Here is a 15,953-nt window from a genome sequence, read left to right as displayed (position 1 = left end):
ATAACCAATAATTGTATATTGTTGCATCAGTATAAAATTACAGTCTAACATAATATTCGCACAATATTTATATCTTTCTTTCTTGACTAATTTTGACAAAACATTATTAATGTTTAATTTTATCTCTATAAAATCTGTTTATTGATATTTGAAATGACATACATATTAAACTTCTTTATTTTTACCAGCAAAGTTTTCGTAGTTCATAACTTGTTTATTTTTATAATATATTCTATTTGTCCCTCGTGTGTTACTTTCTTTCGTTGATATGACATATGACATTCAGTCTAAAGTATATAATAAAAGTAAAAATCGCAGGCAGTCGACAGTCTCAAACAATCGACGAAATATAACGTAACATAATGGCTAACAAAAAGAAGAAGAGCAGTGCTTTGGATGTGAAGGAATCATTGGAGGCGGTAAAATTTATTGAGAAATATGCACAAGACGTATGGATCGACTTGGAGAAACTCAAAAAATTTGCAAATTGGGTATGTTTATCTAACATTAGTTATAAAATTCTTGAATATTTATACTATTTGCTTTCTGTTTTAATAGTTCAAAAATGTTAAGTAATTCAAAAATTTATTAAAATTTTAATGGGCGCACAATGTGTTCGATCACTTTAATTTCAATCACCTTAAGATCTTATTTCAAATTAATATAAGCATACATACAAAGAATGATAAACAGGGAAAATATCTGTCAAATTTTATTTTGTAAATTTAATTTTTAGAACTAATATGTCTAAAAAATACATATTTTAATTAAAATTACATCAAAAGAAAGGAGAAAAAGATTTATTTTCAAATTTACAAATTAATTTTTCAATATATAATATTGAAAAACTATGTTCTAGTTCTAGTTATTTGACTTATTTTCTGAGATACATTACCTCGTTTACTTTCACAATCAATTGCATGATATTCTTCACACAGATATATAAGTAGTATAAAAAAAAACATTTTCGTATTATTCGCGATTTGTATAAGTATTGCAGAAATATTTGACAAATCACTATATTGTTTTACTTGTTGCAATTAAACAATATTTTAAAATTATTATTGTACAAATTTAATTAACGTTTCTTGTTTAAAACACTCTTCTTCTAAAGAATATAACGTTAAAATAAGCATTTAAATTGTTTATGTAGTTAATACAGTTTTTGACCAAGAATGACATGAATCAAACGAAAAGACTCTTAAATACTTCTATCCGTTCGGAACACTATCCGAATTTCACTGAAGAAACGGTGGATTGGCTGTTCGTGTTTCATACATTGAATTTTTCACTCTTCTATCCACAAGGCATTAAGCAATGGCGAGCTGGTGATAAAAATGGATTTTATGCATTAAGTTTTGCTATCAAACGAGCTATAGATGTAAGTGCAATACTCCTTCGTATTAGAATGATATTGTATGCACAACTTTAATTTATATCACTCACCCGTTATTAGTTTTGATAAAACATTTCTAAAGTTTATTTTTATCATAAAGTCAATTTGTTTATATTTTAAAATGTCATATTTTTTTTGTTTTTTGCCAACAAAGCATTCGTCAGTTTTGTAGTTTTTTACCAATTTATTTCTCACAATAATATATCCTAATTATCATCTTTTACATGTTTCAAATTATTAAAAAATACTTTATAATATGTCAATCTTAATATTATTTTAAAAAATATGATACTTGTGCAACATTCTATATTTTTACGTACATATTGTAAATTTCTTAGATATTAATTTAAAATACATTGAAACATATATTTCTATATAATTTTTCTAAAGAATATAATACATTTCAAACTTCAATTTATTATGATGAGCAATTATAAAAATACTTTAAATATACAAGTCCTATATGATACATTGTCTTCGTTTATTTATATAAAATATAAAAATAAAATTGTTTTATATTTTTATTTATTTCAGATAAGAAGTAAATTTCGTTTAGGTTAATTATTTGTACACGGGGCACGATCTTTCTTAATCTGACAAATAAACAAATTTCAATTTGAGATTTTTGATATACTATCTATCCCTATTGAAACTATATCTACAATTTGGGGATTATTTTTATTTTTAGCTATATCTATCTATTTTCCTTAAATACTTTGAGGCGAAAAAAAATATCGCAGCAAAGTCGCTAAATATTTTCCCCGATATATTTGTCACCTTTGATTCTTTAACAGTCAGGTAGAGCTAAAAATTCTTCAATTAAAAATGCAGCTTCAAAGGAGATAAATGGTTTAAAAAGATCTCGATTTTAAATTTATTTATAGTGTCTGACTAATTTTAAGAAAAATCGCGGCGGTGATCAGTGTGCGAATAATTAGTTTGGACGAATATTATTTCTTTCTTGAAACAGACGCACTATTACACGCGTATGACTTTCATTTGTTTAAATATTAATAGATTAAATTTAAAAGTTTGTCACATAAAAAGTTTCATTAAAATTTCAGTATTTAATATAATTGTATTCCTAATATCTGTGTCTGACTCTAATTATAATTATCTTTATATTTAAAATACTTTTATATTGTGTTTATATTATATATATATATATATAAATATATATATATATATATATATAATAGGAAATTCTTTTTTAATTTAATATGCAATATAATGCTTGTCATAGAACGAAAAGCCTTTATGGGATCCCAAATATTACTCAAAACTGACACTAAATGAGTTGGAAGATATTTTCCGCAGTGACGATGGCGAAACTACCATTCCACTTCTAAACGAACGACTTACGGCTTTACATCAGATTGGAAACGTTTTACTCGAAAAATATGAAGGTATAAATTATGAAATTGAGTAAAAAAGAAATTTTCATTGTAAAACATTTTATTGTAATCGATGTAACAGAACTCGTTCAGAACCAATTCTCTGTTTCTTGAGAAAAGAAAAAAGAATCTCGTGTCTGGAAATTCAATTAGATGTAGATGTTATAAACAATACATGTCTTACATTTACAAAAATGTATATAATTCTTATTAAAATAATAAATATATAATTAATATCGTTACAGGCACTTTTAAAAACTGTATCAAATCAGCGGAATATAATTCAGACAAATTGATGAAATTACTTTTCGATGAATTTGAACCATATCGAGACGAAGCAAAATACAGAAATAAAACAGGTAATTATTGATGATAGTATTACAGAGAAGGTTGCGAATTATACACACCGCGATATCAAACAACGAAAAAAAATCAGTAATATTAAAATATAATAAAATTAAATGTTTGTGTAACAATAAATTGATTAATAATTTAATGTTCATACTTTGAGGCGAATATTTTATACTATATTATTCATAGACATATTTGAATATATTTATTGTAGACGTATTTAAACATATTTGTTTATAAACGTCAGTAAAAATTGCTCTCTATGTTACGAGACATTTTTATTTTTCAAGATTATTTTAGAAACAAAAAAATTTGTACAGTATAATTTTTAATATTCCATTTAGTTGACATTTTCGTCAATTAATGTATGTTATACAAATATACTTGCAATTTTTATAATAAAATAGTTTGAATAATTTAGCAGTTTTTGTATATTGTTTAAAAATATTAATCTGTTAATATTATATACTTTTATTTAATTATTTTTCAGTTCGTTTGTATACTAAAGCTAATTCACTAATAAAAGACATATGGGCATGCTATAAGAAAAAGAATATGTTTCATCTAAATAAAGAAAATATGATGTCTACGATGTTTATTGACTATCGTAGTCCTATAGTACTCTTTTATTGTAAAGTTCTTACGTATGGTAATAAGCGCCTGCAGAAATTAAAAAATAACGGTAAGATACTTATATAAAATAACCTTTTACTAATGACAAATCCTAAATTTTTATCAATTCTTTTATTCTACGAATTTTTACGTGTTACGTTTTAATATTTATACTTGTATATTTATATCTTGCGTTTTCAGTTAATTATAACATACTGCATTTATTTACAGATCAACTACTTAAACATGGAGACGCAGAAGAACTTGAGTTACGCGCTTGCTCTCTTCTCGCAGTTAATAAAATATTAAAACAGATTGAAAAAGAATGGCGTAACAAGTATCCAGAATATGATCGTCAAAACATATTGCATCTGATTGACAATTACTTGCTTTTGATGATATCTTATTGTTTTGATAAATATGATTGTGATCATCCATTGCGTTATATTGAATCTGTGTACTATTAGGAATATAAAAATATAATGTAATATCTTTTCTTGATAATTGTGTGGTGATACTTATATGACATTTATATATTATCGATTGAGATGCATGTTTTAATATAATTTTAATTTTAAAACAAATTTCTTACCAAAACAAAATATTTTATATATAATAATATATAATTATTTCGAAATATATAAAATTATACATATAATCGCAAAAATATATATATGAAATATGTCCATACATAATTAGATAAAATGCTTCTTATATATAATTATATAAATTTATATATATATATATATATATATAATAAATAAGTATTTTTCATATACATATATAAATATATATGTTTCTTATATTCTTCACATATACATATATAAATATATATATATTTCATATATAATTAAACATGATTATCTATAAACCCTTATAATTTATATATTTTATATAATTTGGGATATATTTCACATATAACTTTACGATTATATGTATAATTATATAATAATTTATATATAATTATATACAAAAAATTTTTTACCAAACTTTCTCATTATAATACAAATATTATTGATAAGTTTGATAAGAATTTGACAAATGCATATAACAGAAATGTTGTGTACATATAAAATACAATGATAATTTAATTAATTTCCACTTTGCTGATTACATATTAGAACGAGTATAGAATGTAATACTTTTGCATAATTTTCCTATACTTTGTTTTTAACAGCTTATTTTTAAATTTAAGAATTTATATTTGTAATTTAAGTTTCAAATTTTTTTTATTATTGTTTTCTGCGGCAAACTGATTTCAATAAACGATTACAAATGCATATGAGAAAAGATTTTTTTCTCTAACATTTTATTATACAATATATATATATATATATATATATATATGTATGTATGTATAACACATATACATATATATAATTACATTTCCTACTTAATTATATTCATATTTTATTAATAATGCAAAAGTTTTAGAATATTTTAAATTACATTGTCTTTTATAATTAGCAACGTGCAAAATTAATTATTTCAATCCTTAAATTTGGCGTGCGATATCATTTAATGTTCTAATTTAAATGCGATTTCTAGTTTTATAACAGTTTTATTTGATATCAATATTTCTAAACGTTATTCTTACTTTTTATAACGTTATTTTTTCAGTTTAATCTTATTTAATATGACGCATCGAAATATATGTCTTTAATAAATATAAATGATACGAATTGTATTTTTCTGTAATCTTTTGTATTTTATTTTAGATTTTTTTAAGATTAAAGACACGAACGATACTCTAATGCCTTTTTTCTAAACTCCGCATATCATCTTAACAGAATAACACATAATGCTAACATATAAATTTATTTTTCGGTTGTTATAATGAATACTGCGGAAACAGATTGTCTACAGCTTTAAGCTCTTCCTCCTTAATTGATAATTTTTTATAGATTATTAACAAGTATAAAATTAAATATTTATTGCAACTGAATTATTCTTAAATCTCTCTAAAAAATAATACAATTAAAATATTACATATTTTTCTACAAATGAATCGAAAACGGTAGATTGGCTGTTGTGCTTCACACATTGAATTTTGCACTTTTCAATCAAAAGACATTAATCGATGGACACCTGGTAATACAAAAGGATATTTAGCATTATTCTTAACTATTACGAGCTATAGATATAGGTATAATACTTATTTATCATCAAATGACATAATAACCAATAATTGTATATCGTTGCATCAGTATAAAATTACAATCTAACATAATATTCGCACAATATTTATATCTCTCCTTCTTGATTAATTTTAACAAAACATTATTAATGTTTCTTTTTATCACTGTAAAGTCTATTTATTGATATTTGAAATGATGTACATATTAAACTTCTTTATTTTTGCCAGCAAAGTCTTCGTAGTTCATAACTTGTTTATTTTTATAATATATTCTATTTATCCCTCGTATGTTATTTTCTTTCGTTGATATGACATTCTGGATAAAGTGAATATTATAAAGAACAAAATCACAGGCAGTCGATAGTTTCAAACGAAATATAACATAACATAATGGCTAACAAAAAGAAGAAGAGCAGTGACTTTGATGTGAAGGAATCATTAAAGGCGGCAAAATTTGTCGTTAAAAATGCGAAACACGTAACGATCAGCGATAAACACATCGATTATTTAAGTGTCAGAGTATATTTATCTAAGTTTTGTTAAAGATTATATTACAGAGTCTTGTTAAACTCTTAATTTTGTTAAAGAATTTTAAAGCATTTTTATAATTTGCTTTTTTTATTTCAAATAATTCAAAAATTTTAGTAAGATTTTACTAGTCGCAGTGTGTTCGATCCATTTAATTTCAATCACCTTAAGATTATATTTCGAATTAATAAAAGCACGTACAGAAGGAATGGTAAACCGGAGATACATTTGCCAAATTTTTATTTTATAAATTATATTCTTGAGAGTAATATGCATAAAAAATAAAAATTTTAAATAAAAAATTATATCAGAAGAAAGGAAAAAGATTTATTTTCAAGTTCACAAATTAATTTTGCAATATATAATAATGAAAAACTATGTTCTAGTTCTAGTCTTTTGACTTATTTTTTGAGATACAGTTATCACGTTTACTTTCACAATCAATTGCATGATGTTCTTCAAATAAATATATAAATAGAATTAAAAAAAACATTTTTGTATTATTAGCGATTTTTAATTGTAAAAACATTTGACGAATCATTGTATTATTTTACCTGTTGCATTTAAACGATATTTTAAAATTATTATTGCACAAATTAAATTAATTTTTTTAGGTTTAAAATATCTTCTTATAAAGAAAAAATGTTAAAATAAACATTTAAATTGTTTACGTAGATAATGACATTTTTGGACATAAAGGAAGAGGATCAGGTTAAATCACTCACAAATGTTTTCTTCCGTCCGGAACTATATCCGGATTTCACTGAAAACACGGTGGATTGGCTGTTCGTGTTTCATACATTGAATTTTTCTCTCTTCAATCCAAAAGGCACTAAGCAATGGATAGCTGGTAATACAAATGGATATACTGCATTAACTTTTGCTATCAAACGAGCTATAGATGTAAGTGAAATACTCATTCATATATTAGAACGATATCCTATATACAACTTTATTTTATATCACTCATCCGCTATTAGTTTTGATGAAACATCCCTAAAGTTTATTATTATCACTAAAGTCAGTTTGTTGATACTTTAAAATAGCATATTAAATTTTTTGTATTTGATAGCAAAGCATTCGTCAATTTCGCAGTTTTCAACCAACTTCTGATAATAATATATCCTAATTATCGCCTTTTGCATGTTTCAATTTATTAAAAAATATCTTATAATATGTCAATCTTATTTAATATTATTAATTAAAAAATTAAGATACTTGTGCAACTTTCTATATTTTTACGTACATATTTTAAATTTCTTACATACTAATTTAAAATACACTGAAGCATATATTTCTATATAATTTTTCTAAAGAATATGATACATTTCAAATTTCAATTCATTATGATGAGCAATTATAAAAATACTTTGTATATGCAAGTCCTATCGTGTACATAATATTTGTTTATTTATATAAAATGTAAAATATAAAAATAAAATTGTTTTATAGTTTTATTTGTTTCGGATAAGAAGTAATTTTTGTTTAGGCTAATTATTTGTGCACAGGACGATTTTTCTTAATCTAACACCAAATAAATCAATTTCAATTTGAGATTTTTGATATACTATTTATCCCCATTAAAGCAATATTTACAATTCGGGGATTATTTTTAGCTATATCTATCTATTTTTCTTAAATACTTTAAGGCGAAGAAAATATCGGAACAAAGTCGCTAAATATTTTTCCCGATATATTTGTCGCTTTTGATTCTTTAACATGGACAGACAGGTATAGTTAAAATTTTCCAATTAAAAATATAGCTTCAGGGGAGATAAAAAGTTTAAAAAAATCTCGATTTAAAATTTATTTACTTTATAGTGTCTGAAATAATTTTAAGAAAAATCGCGGCGGTAACTAGTATGCGAATAATTAGTTTCGACGAAAATCATTTCTTCCTTGAAACAGACACACTATTATTCGCAGATGGCTTTCATTTGTTTAAATATTAATATTAAATTAAATTTAAATGTTTATCACATAAACAGCCTTATTAAAATTTCAGTATTTAAAATTATTTTATTCTTAATATCTGTGTCAGGCTCTTATTATAATTATCTTTATACCTAAAATGTTTTTACATTGTTTTTATATTATATATATATGTATATACAATAAGAGATTTTTTTCAATTTAATATGCTATATAATGTTTGACATAGGAAGGAAAGCCTTTATGGGATTCCAGATATTACACAACACTGACACGAAGTGAGTTAGAGTATATTTTCCGCAGTGACGATCGCGAAACTACCATTCCACTTCTAAACGAAAGACTTATGATTTTACATGAGGTTGGAAACGTTTTACTAGAAAAATATGAAGGTATAAATTATAAAATTGAGTGAAAAAAAAATGTATGTTTCAAAACATTTTCTCGTAATCGATGTAACAGGACTCGCTCAGAATCAATTCTCTGTTTCTTGAAAAAAGAAAAAAGAATCATGTCTCTAAAAATTTGATTAGATGTAGATGTTATAAACAATACATGTTTTACATTCACAAAAATGTATATAATTATTACTAAAATAATAGATATATCATTAATATCGTTACAGGCACGTTTAAAAACTGTGTCAAATCAGCGAAATATAATGCGGACAATTTGATAAAATTACTTTTCAATGAATTTAAACCATATCGAGACGAAGTAATATGCAATCGTTCAAAGGGTAATTATTCATGAGTATTATAGTGAAAGTTGCGAATTATATACACCGCGATATGAAACAACGAAAAAAATTAATATTATTGAAATATAATAAAATTAAACGTTTGTGTAACAATAAATTGATTAATAATTTAATGTTCACACTTTGAGGCGAATATTTTGTAGGTATATTATTTATAGCAGACGTATTTGAATATATTTATAATAGACGTATTTACACAAATTTGTTTATAAACGTCTGTAAAAATTGTTCTATATGTTATGAGACATTTTTATTATTCAGGATTATTTTAGGAACAGAAAATTTGTAAAGTATAAATTTAATATTCTATTTAATTGACATTTTCGTCAATTAATGTATGTAAGTTATGCAAATATATTTGGAATTTTTATAATGAAGTAGTTTAGATAATTTAGCAGTTTTTGTATAATATTAAAAAATATTAAGCTATTAATATTATATACTTTTATTTAATTATTTTTCAGTTCGTTTGTATACCAAAGCAAATTCACTAGTGAGCGACATATGGGCATGCTATAGAAAAGAGAATAAGTTTTATCTTAATAAAAGAAACATGATGTCTACATTGTTTATTGACTATCGTAGTCCTGTAGCTCTCTATCATTATAGAATTCTTCAGTATAGTGACGAGCTCTTGCAGAAATTCACAAATAACAGTAAGATATTTAATATATTAAATAACTTTTTACTAGCGACAAATCTCTCCTAAATTTTTATCAATTCTTTTATTCTACGAATTTATACGTGTTACTTTTGATATTTATACTTGTATATTTATATGTTCTGCCTTCATAAAACATGAAGTATCATAATGAACACATTTTAAACTTCTACCGTATTTTAAAATACTAATAATTCTCTTTGCTAAAAAAAATGATGTCTCTATAAAAATATTTTTATTTATAATAATTACGAATCAATTTGCTAACTTATTTATTTTACAAAAAAAGGTTTATAAGTCTTATCGATTTGTCCGCACAAAGATGAATCGAGAATGAGATCAATAGAAATCAATAAAAATAGGAAACTATTCATATGAGTAGATAAAAAATTAATTTGTAAGTGTTATTAATTTTTATGACATCTCTTTTGGTACCAATCATGATAATTTACCCTTTGCATGACAGATTGCATTTAGAAAACTTTTTTTGTCGAATACTCTGCTGTAATTAATTTTGTTCTATGTATATCTATAGAGATCACTACGTTTTCAGTTAATCATAACTAATATAAGTAAATATATTGAATATACTGATTATTATATATATTATGTTATATACAATATCTGATATACTGAATTTTTTTTTCACAGATCAACCGCTTAAACATGGCGACAGGGAAGAACTTGAGATACGCGCTTGCTCTTTTGTCGCAGCTAATAAACTATTGAAATCGATCAAAAAATATTGCCCTGATTTTTGCAGAAATCTAAATCGTCAAAACGCATCGATTCTGGTTGACAATTTCTTACTTATAATTATAGGTAATTTTTTTCGTGAACGTATGTATGATCAGTATCCATTCCATTATATTACATCTGTGCACTATTTAGAATATAAAAATATGATATGTATAATATCTTCTTTTACAATTAGTAATTGTTGAGACGCAATCGATTTATATTTTATCGATTGAGATGCAAAATCGATTGAGATTGTCAAAACGCATCGATTCTGATTGACAATTTTTTGCTTATAATTATAGGTAATTTTTTTCGTAAACGTCTGTATGATTAGTATCCATTCTATTATATTACATCTGTACACTATTAAGGATATACAAATATAATATAATATCTTCTCTTAGTTTATATTATTATTTTATGACGCAATCGATTTATATTTTATCGATTGAGATGCATGTTGTAATTAAAAAAATGTTTCTTTTATCATTATAATATAGATATTATTGAAAAGTTTGATAAGATTTTGGTGAATGTATATAACAGAAATATATGTAATATACATTAAAGGATGCAATTTTAATTAATTTCCTCTCTTTTAATTACATATTAAAACGAGTACAGAATGTAATACTTTTGCAAACTTCCCTATACTTTGTTGTGTTTAATAAGTTATTTTTAAATTTAGAAATTTATATTTGCAATTAAGTTTTAAATTTTCTTTTATCACTCCCTTCTGCGATAATCTAATTTCCAAAACCATTACAAATACATTAGAGAAAAAGGTATTTTCCTCTAACATTTTATTATATATATATATATATATATATATATATATATATAAATATATATAAAATGACTTTCCTACTTAATTATAATCGTATTTTATTAATAATACAAAAGTTTTAGAATATTTTGAATTACATTATGTCTCTTATAATTGGCAATGTGCAAAATTAATTATTTCAATTGTCCTTAGATTGTGTGTGATATAATTTAATATCTTAATTTAAATGTGATTACTAGTTTTACAAAAGTTTTATTTTATACCGACTTTTCAAAACGTTATTCTTTTACTTATTATAATGTTATTTATTTTAGTTTACTTTTTAACTTTAACGTTTCAAAATATACCTCTCTAATAAACATAAATGATACAAACTGTCATTTCCTGTAATCTTTTTTATTTTATTTTAGTTTTTTAAGATTAGGTCTCAACAAATGCTTGTGTTTATATTAATATGTATAATCGGTTTATCTTCTTATGTTGACAGCTGTTCTACAGCATTCTGGTGGTTAAGTGAATATAAAGAAGACATACAAGTATAAAGAAGACATAATTATAAATAACCAACAGTTTAAAACAATCGGCGAAATATAACTAACGTTATGGAAAATAATAGCAGTGATTGTGATGTGAAAGAATTATTGCAGGCGGCGGAATATATCGCTAGAAAGGCGCAAGACGTAAAGATCGACAAAAATAATATCGATAAATTAGCAGCCAAAGTGCGTTTCCTTAATATCTGCTTATAAAATTTTGAAAATTTTGAATTCGTGACATGTTTCTCATTTGTCCGTTTGATTTTAAATGTGTGTGTATGGAATAAAAATTCAAAAATTTAGTTAGATTTTATTAAACGCACAGTGTATTCAATACGTAATTTAATTCACGTCGAGATGTTATTCTTAGAATATAAATAATATTTAAAATAAAAGATAAGTTTTTAAAAAGATACAGATAAGAAAATATATTTACCAAATCCTTTTCGTAAATTCTTCTTGAATATATGTATAAGAGAATGAATATTTTGAATAAAGAATTATGTCGACAGAAGAGAAAGAAAGTTTTCAAATTAATTAAATTTTTGGTAGATTATAATATTTGTAAAAACCATTATATTTTAACTTATTTTTTGATATGCAATTTTTATGTTGATTTTTAGAATCAATTGTATGATATTCTTTTAATAGATATATGCATAGCATTAAGAAATAATTTTCGTATTATTTGCAATTTGGAAATATTGTAGATATTTGAAAAATTATGTTATTTCATTTGTTGCAAGCGTCATATAATATATAAAAATCATCGTTGTATGAATAAAACTGACTTCATTTGTTTTAAAATTTTATTCCAAAGAATATAATAATTTTTAATATATAATTTTTTTACACCGAATATATTAAAATAGATATTTTATTTCATTAATCCACATAGATACACAATGATCTTACGGATGATAATAAATCCTGGATAGAACATAATGTATTCTGGCGTCCGGAAACATATCCAGATCTAACAGACTCGAAAGCGGTAGATTGGCTGTTCGTGCTTCATACATTGAATTTTTCACTCTTCAATCCAAAAGGCACTCCGCAATGGACAGCTGGTAATTTAGAAGGATATAATGCATTATGTTTTGCTATTAAACGAGCCATAATAAATGTAAGTAAAATATCTGTCCATTTGAGAATAGCACATTTATCAATAATTTTATATCATTAATTATTATAGTCTAACATACTATTACCATAAATTTATTTTATAACGTTCACTCATCATTTAGTTTTGACGAAACAAAAGATTATTTTTATTTTTGAACGTTTTTGTTAACAATTCCAATATTTGCATGAATTTATAAATTTTAAATTTATATTGTTCTTCGTAAACTGAAAAATTAATTAATAGTTGTGAGCAGTACAAATTATGACTTCTTCTTAATGTGAATGTAATGTAATATATTGTAATCCAATACAACAGTGATTCGTAAATCCTATCTTTATAGTTTTGTTACTTATTACATTATATTTGAAATTTGTTCTCTCAAGGCATATATGTTCTATATTCTTTCAATTCTAAACGTATTACATATCATGTGTATAATTATATACTAATACAGATGTGAAAAAAAATTAGTAAGAGCTTAGTGCATATATTAGATGTCACAAATTAATTTAAAAAGTTTTTTAATTTTTTAATTATTTTCTATATGTATTGAACGTTTAGTTCTTCTTTTGACGAGTCTTAAAATATCAGGTATTAAAAAATTGACGTGAATATATCTACATTCCTGGTAAGTTTTCACAACAAGAGAAAATAACATAAAAAATATTATATAAAACAAATGCTGTTCTTCGATATAAACAAAGTGTTAAAGAATCAAAACATCCTAAATAAGTAAAAAAAACTTTAAAAATAATTTTGTTTGTTAACTAATAATATCTGCGCATGGCTCTTAGTAGTATTAAAACGCCTCATCGATTTATTATGCTGTATAATATTTGTTATAGGATAAAAAGGATTTATGGAATCACACTTATTACAAAAAAATAACACAAAGTATGTTAAAACGTATTTTTCGCAGTGACGATGGTAAAACTCATATTCCACTTTTACGTGAAAGATGTAAAATTTTACATGCAGTTGGAAAAGTGTTGGTAGAAAAATATAAAGGTATTAATTATGACAATAAAATTGTATATTCGTAAAAGAATAAATATTTGTATGTTTCGTAATCAATATATCAAGATTGTTTAGAATCATTGTTTAGAATCAAATTTTCAGTCTCTTGAGAAAAGAAGAAAATTATATTTATGAAAATTAAATGTATGTGTAATAAGCAATGTATATATTTTACATTTATAACAAATGCACATAATTTTAATAAAATAATATATTAATAGTATATTAATAATATAATAAATATATATATATATAATATTGTTATAGGCACTTTTGTAGAATGTGTCAAATCATGCAATTACAATTCAGATAAATTGAGGAAATTACTTTTCGATGAATTTGAGCCGTATCGAGATGAAGCAATATATGAGAGTAAAAAGGGTAATTATATTTATAATAATAATATGCATGACAATATTAATGAATAAAAATTTTTATTTTATATAAAAATATTTATATTTATATTCTTATTTTTATTTTATATTTTTATTTTTATTTTATAAAATTAAATTTTTTTAATAATAAATTAACTTATAATTTAGTGTTCGTATTTCGAAAGAATTTTTGTACTATTATATTTATAACAAATATATTTGAGCAATGTTATAAGACTTTTTTATTATTCTAAGGGCGCAAAGTTCGTAAAGTATAGTTTCTAATAAATTATTTGATGAACATATCTGTCAATAAATGTACGTTATATAAATATATTTTTTATCGTAATTATTAATATATTTTTTCTCATAATTATTTTTAAAATATTTTAATCAATTTAACGTTTTTCGTATATTATTGTTAATTCATTATATGTACATTTTTCTTAAATTATCTTTTAGTTCGTTTATTTACCAAAGCAAATTCACTAGTAAGCGACATATGGGCATGCTATAGAAAAACCAATTTATTTCAACTAAATATTCACAATATAATGTCCACAATATTTATTGACTATCGTAGTCCTATAGTTCTCCATCATCTTCGAATTCTTGATTATTCTAACAGGCTTCTGAACAAATTCAAAGACAGCGGTAAGATAATTAACATTATATAACTGTTTTCTTAAGAAATTCTGAATTTTTTATTAATTTTTGAACTGTACAAATTTATACCTGTAATATTTTGAATAATAATAATAGATTTACAGTCTACATTTAAAAACAAAATTTCTCACAAGATATTTTTTATTTATGATAATGATTGGTCACAATTTTTATAACCAAAGTGTGAACTTGTGCAAAAAAAATTTTATAAATCTTGTTTGCCTGGATAAGAATAAAACAAGAAGATTTGCATAAATTCAGAAAAGATATTCCCACACATATAAGCAGATTTAAAAAAGTTTATTTATAGCTGTTATTAATTTTTGTTATTAACCATTATAAATTTTTATTATTTCTATTAATTGCTATAAAAGTCTTTCAACATCAGTGTAGTAATTATGATACTTCACTCATCGCATAACGGTTTTTGCATTTAGCAAATTTTTTTGTTGTAAATAATTTTGTTCTGATATAAAAAATTTATTTTTTATTTAATCACGTTTTTTAAATAATCATAGCAAAACGTGCTGTATTTTTTTCGCAGATGAGCCACTTAAACATAGAAGCAGAGAAGAACTTGAGATACGAGGTTGCTCACTTCACGCTGTGAATTTATTGTACTATTTCCTAATACAAAAAAAAGTGCCTCCACAAAATCCTCGTTGTTTCCTTTTTATTGCATTAACTCCTGAGCTAATGCAAGGATGCAAGATTCTAATTGACAATTACTTGTATAAATTGTTAGCTGATAAAATTGATACAGGATGTATTAATGACGAACCATTTCATTATATTACATCTACACATTATTAAAACGCAAACATCATTTATTATATTATCGTTAATTTGCGAAAAAATTAAGTATAGTTTTTATAATTATGACATGATTAAGTACACACAATTTGCCCTTAATTAGAATATAAATATAATATAAT

The 15,953-nt window shown here is 23.6% G+C and overlaps 4 protein-coding genes across 8 annotated transcripts in view; 3 read left to right on the top strand and 1 right to left on the bottom strand.

The window, feature by feature from the left end:
• Positions 1-15,953, bottom strand: part of LOC114945579 (kin of IRRE-like protein 1) — a 652,455-nt gene that overhangs the window by 351,114 nt on the left and 285,388 nt on the right. The gene's annotated exons all lie outside the window — the stretch shown is intronic.
• On the top strand, positions 310-3,160 carry LOC146722396 (queuosine 5'-phosphate N-glycosylase/hydrolase-like). The gene is made up of 4 exons (XM_085484808.1): positions 310-491; positions 1,154-1,381; positions 2,640-2,802; positions 3,036-3,160. The coding sequence occupies exons 1-4, from the start codon at positions 363-365 to the stop codon at positions 3,158-3,160; spliced, it is 645 nt and encodes a 214-aa protein (XP_085340934.1). The 5' UTR covers positions 310-362.
• On the top strand, positions 6,219-11,846 carry LOC146722395 (queuosine 5'-phosphate N-glycosylase/hydrolase-like). 2 transcript variants are annotated; one of them, XM_085484867.1, is made up of 7 exons: positions 6,219-6,629; positions 7,094-7,321; positions 8,580-8,742; positions 8,976-9,089; positions 9,575-9,766; positions 10,423-10,593; positions 11,787-11,846. In XM_085484867.1, exons 1-7 carry the CDS (start codon positions 6,627-6,629, stop codon positions 11,810-11,812), a joined length of 897 nt encoding a protein of 298 aa, XP_085340993.1. In that variant the 5' UTR covers positions 6,219-6,626; the 3' UTR covers positions 11,813-11,846. The 2 variants fall into 2 exon arrangements, with proteins under 2 accessions (XP_085340993.1, XP_085340994.1); XM_085484868.1 differs by lacking the exon at positions 6,219-6,629 and having other exon boundaries at positions 7,087-7,321.
• LOC114945588 (queuosine 5'-phosphate N-glycosylase/hydrolase-like) lies at positions 11,759-15,920 on the top strand. The gene is made up of 6 exons (XM_029321845.2): positions 11,759-12,021; positions 12,734-12,961; positions 13,807-13,969; positions 14,246-14,359; positions 14,815-15,006; positions 15,563-15,920. Exons 1-6 carry the CDS (start codon positions 11,902-11,904, stop codon positions 15,829-15,831), a joined length of 1,086 nt encoding a protein of 361 aa, XP_029177678.2. The 5' UTR covers positions 11,759-11,901; the 3' UTR covers positions 15,832-15,920.

The sequence above is a fragment of the Nylanderia fulva genome, unplaced genomic scaffold (assembly GCF_048542155.1).
Source record: "Nylanderia fulva isolate GAGA-0341 unplaced genomic scaffold, ASM4854215v1 Scaffold32, whole genome shotgun sequence".
In the NCBI taxonomy this organism is placed as follows: domain Eukaryota; kingdom Metazoa; phylum Arthropoda; class Insecta; order Hymenoptera; family Formicidae; genus Nylanderia; species Nylanderia fulva.
This window is presented reverse-complemented; position numbering and strand designations above follow the sequence as displayed.

Excerpts from the sequence above, each read along its gene's own strand:
- LOC114945588 (XM_029321845.2), top strand. The coding sequence starts at position 11,902 with ATGGAAAATAATAGCAGTGATTGTGATGTGAAAGAATTATTGCAGGCG. Across the intron at positions 13,970-14,245 it reads GTTGGTAGAAAAATATAAAG|GCACTTTTGTAGAATGTGTC; the intron begins GTATTAATTATG and ends ATATTGTTATAG. Across the intron at positions 15,007-15,562 it reads GAACAAATTCAAAGACAGCG|ATGAGCCACTTAAACATAGA; the intron begins GTAAGATAATTA and ends TTTTTTTCGCAG.
- LOC146722395 (XM_085484867.1), top strand. Across the intron at positions 7,322-8,579 it reads CTATCAAACGAGCTATAGAT|GAAGGAAAGCCTTTATGGGA; the intron begins GTAAGTGAAATA and ends TGTTTGACATAG. Across the intron at positions 8,743-8,975 it reads TTTACTAGAAAAATATGAAG|GCACGTTTAAAAACTGTGTC; the intron begins GTATAAATTATA and ends ATATCGTTACAG.
- LOC146722396 (XM_085484808.1), top strand. The coding sequence starts at position 363 with ATGGCTAACAAAAAGAAGAAGAGCAGTGCTTTGGATGTGAAGGAATCA. Across the intron at positions 1,382-2,639 it reads CTATCAAACGAGCTATAGAT|AACGAAAAGCCTTTATGGGA; the intron begins GTAAGTGCAATA and ends TGCTTGTCATAG. Across the intron at positions 2,803-3,035 it reads TTTACTCGAAAAATATGAAG|GCACTTTTAAAAACTGTATC; the intron begins GTATAAATTATG and ends ATATCGTTACAG.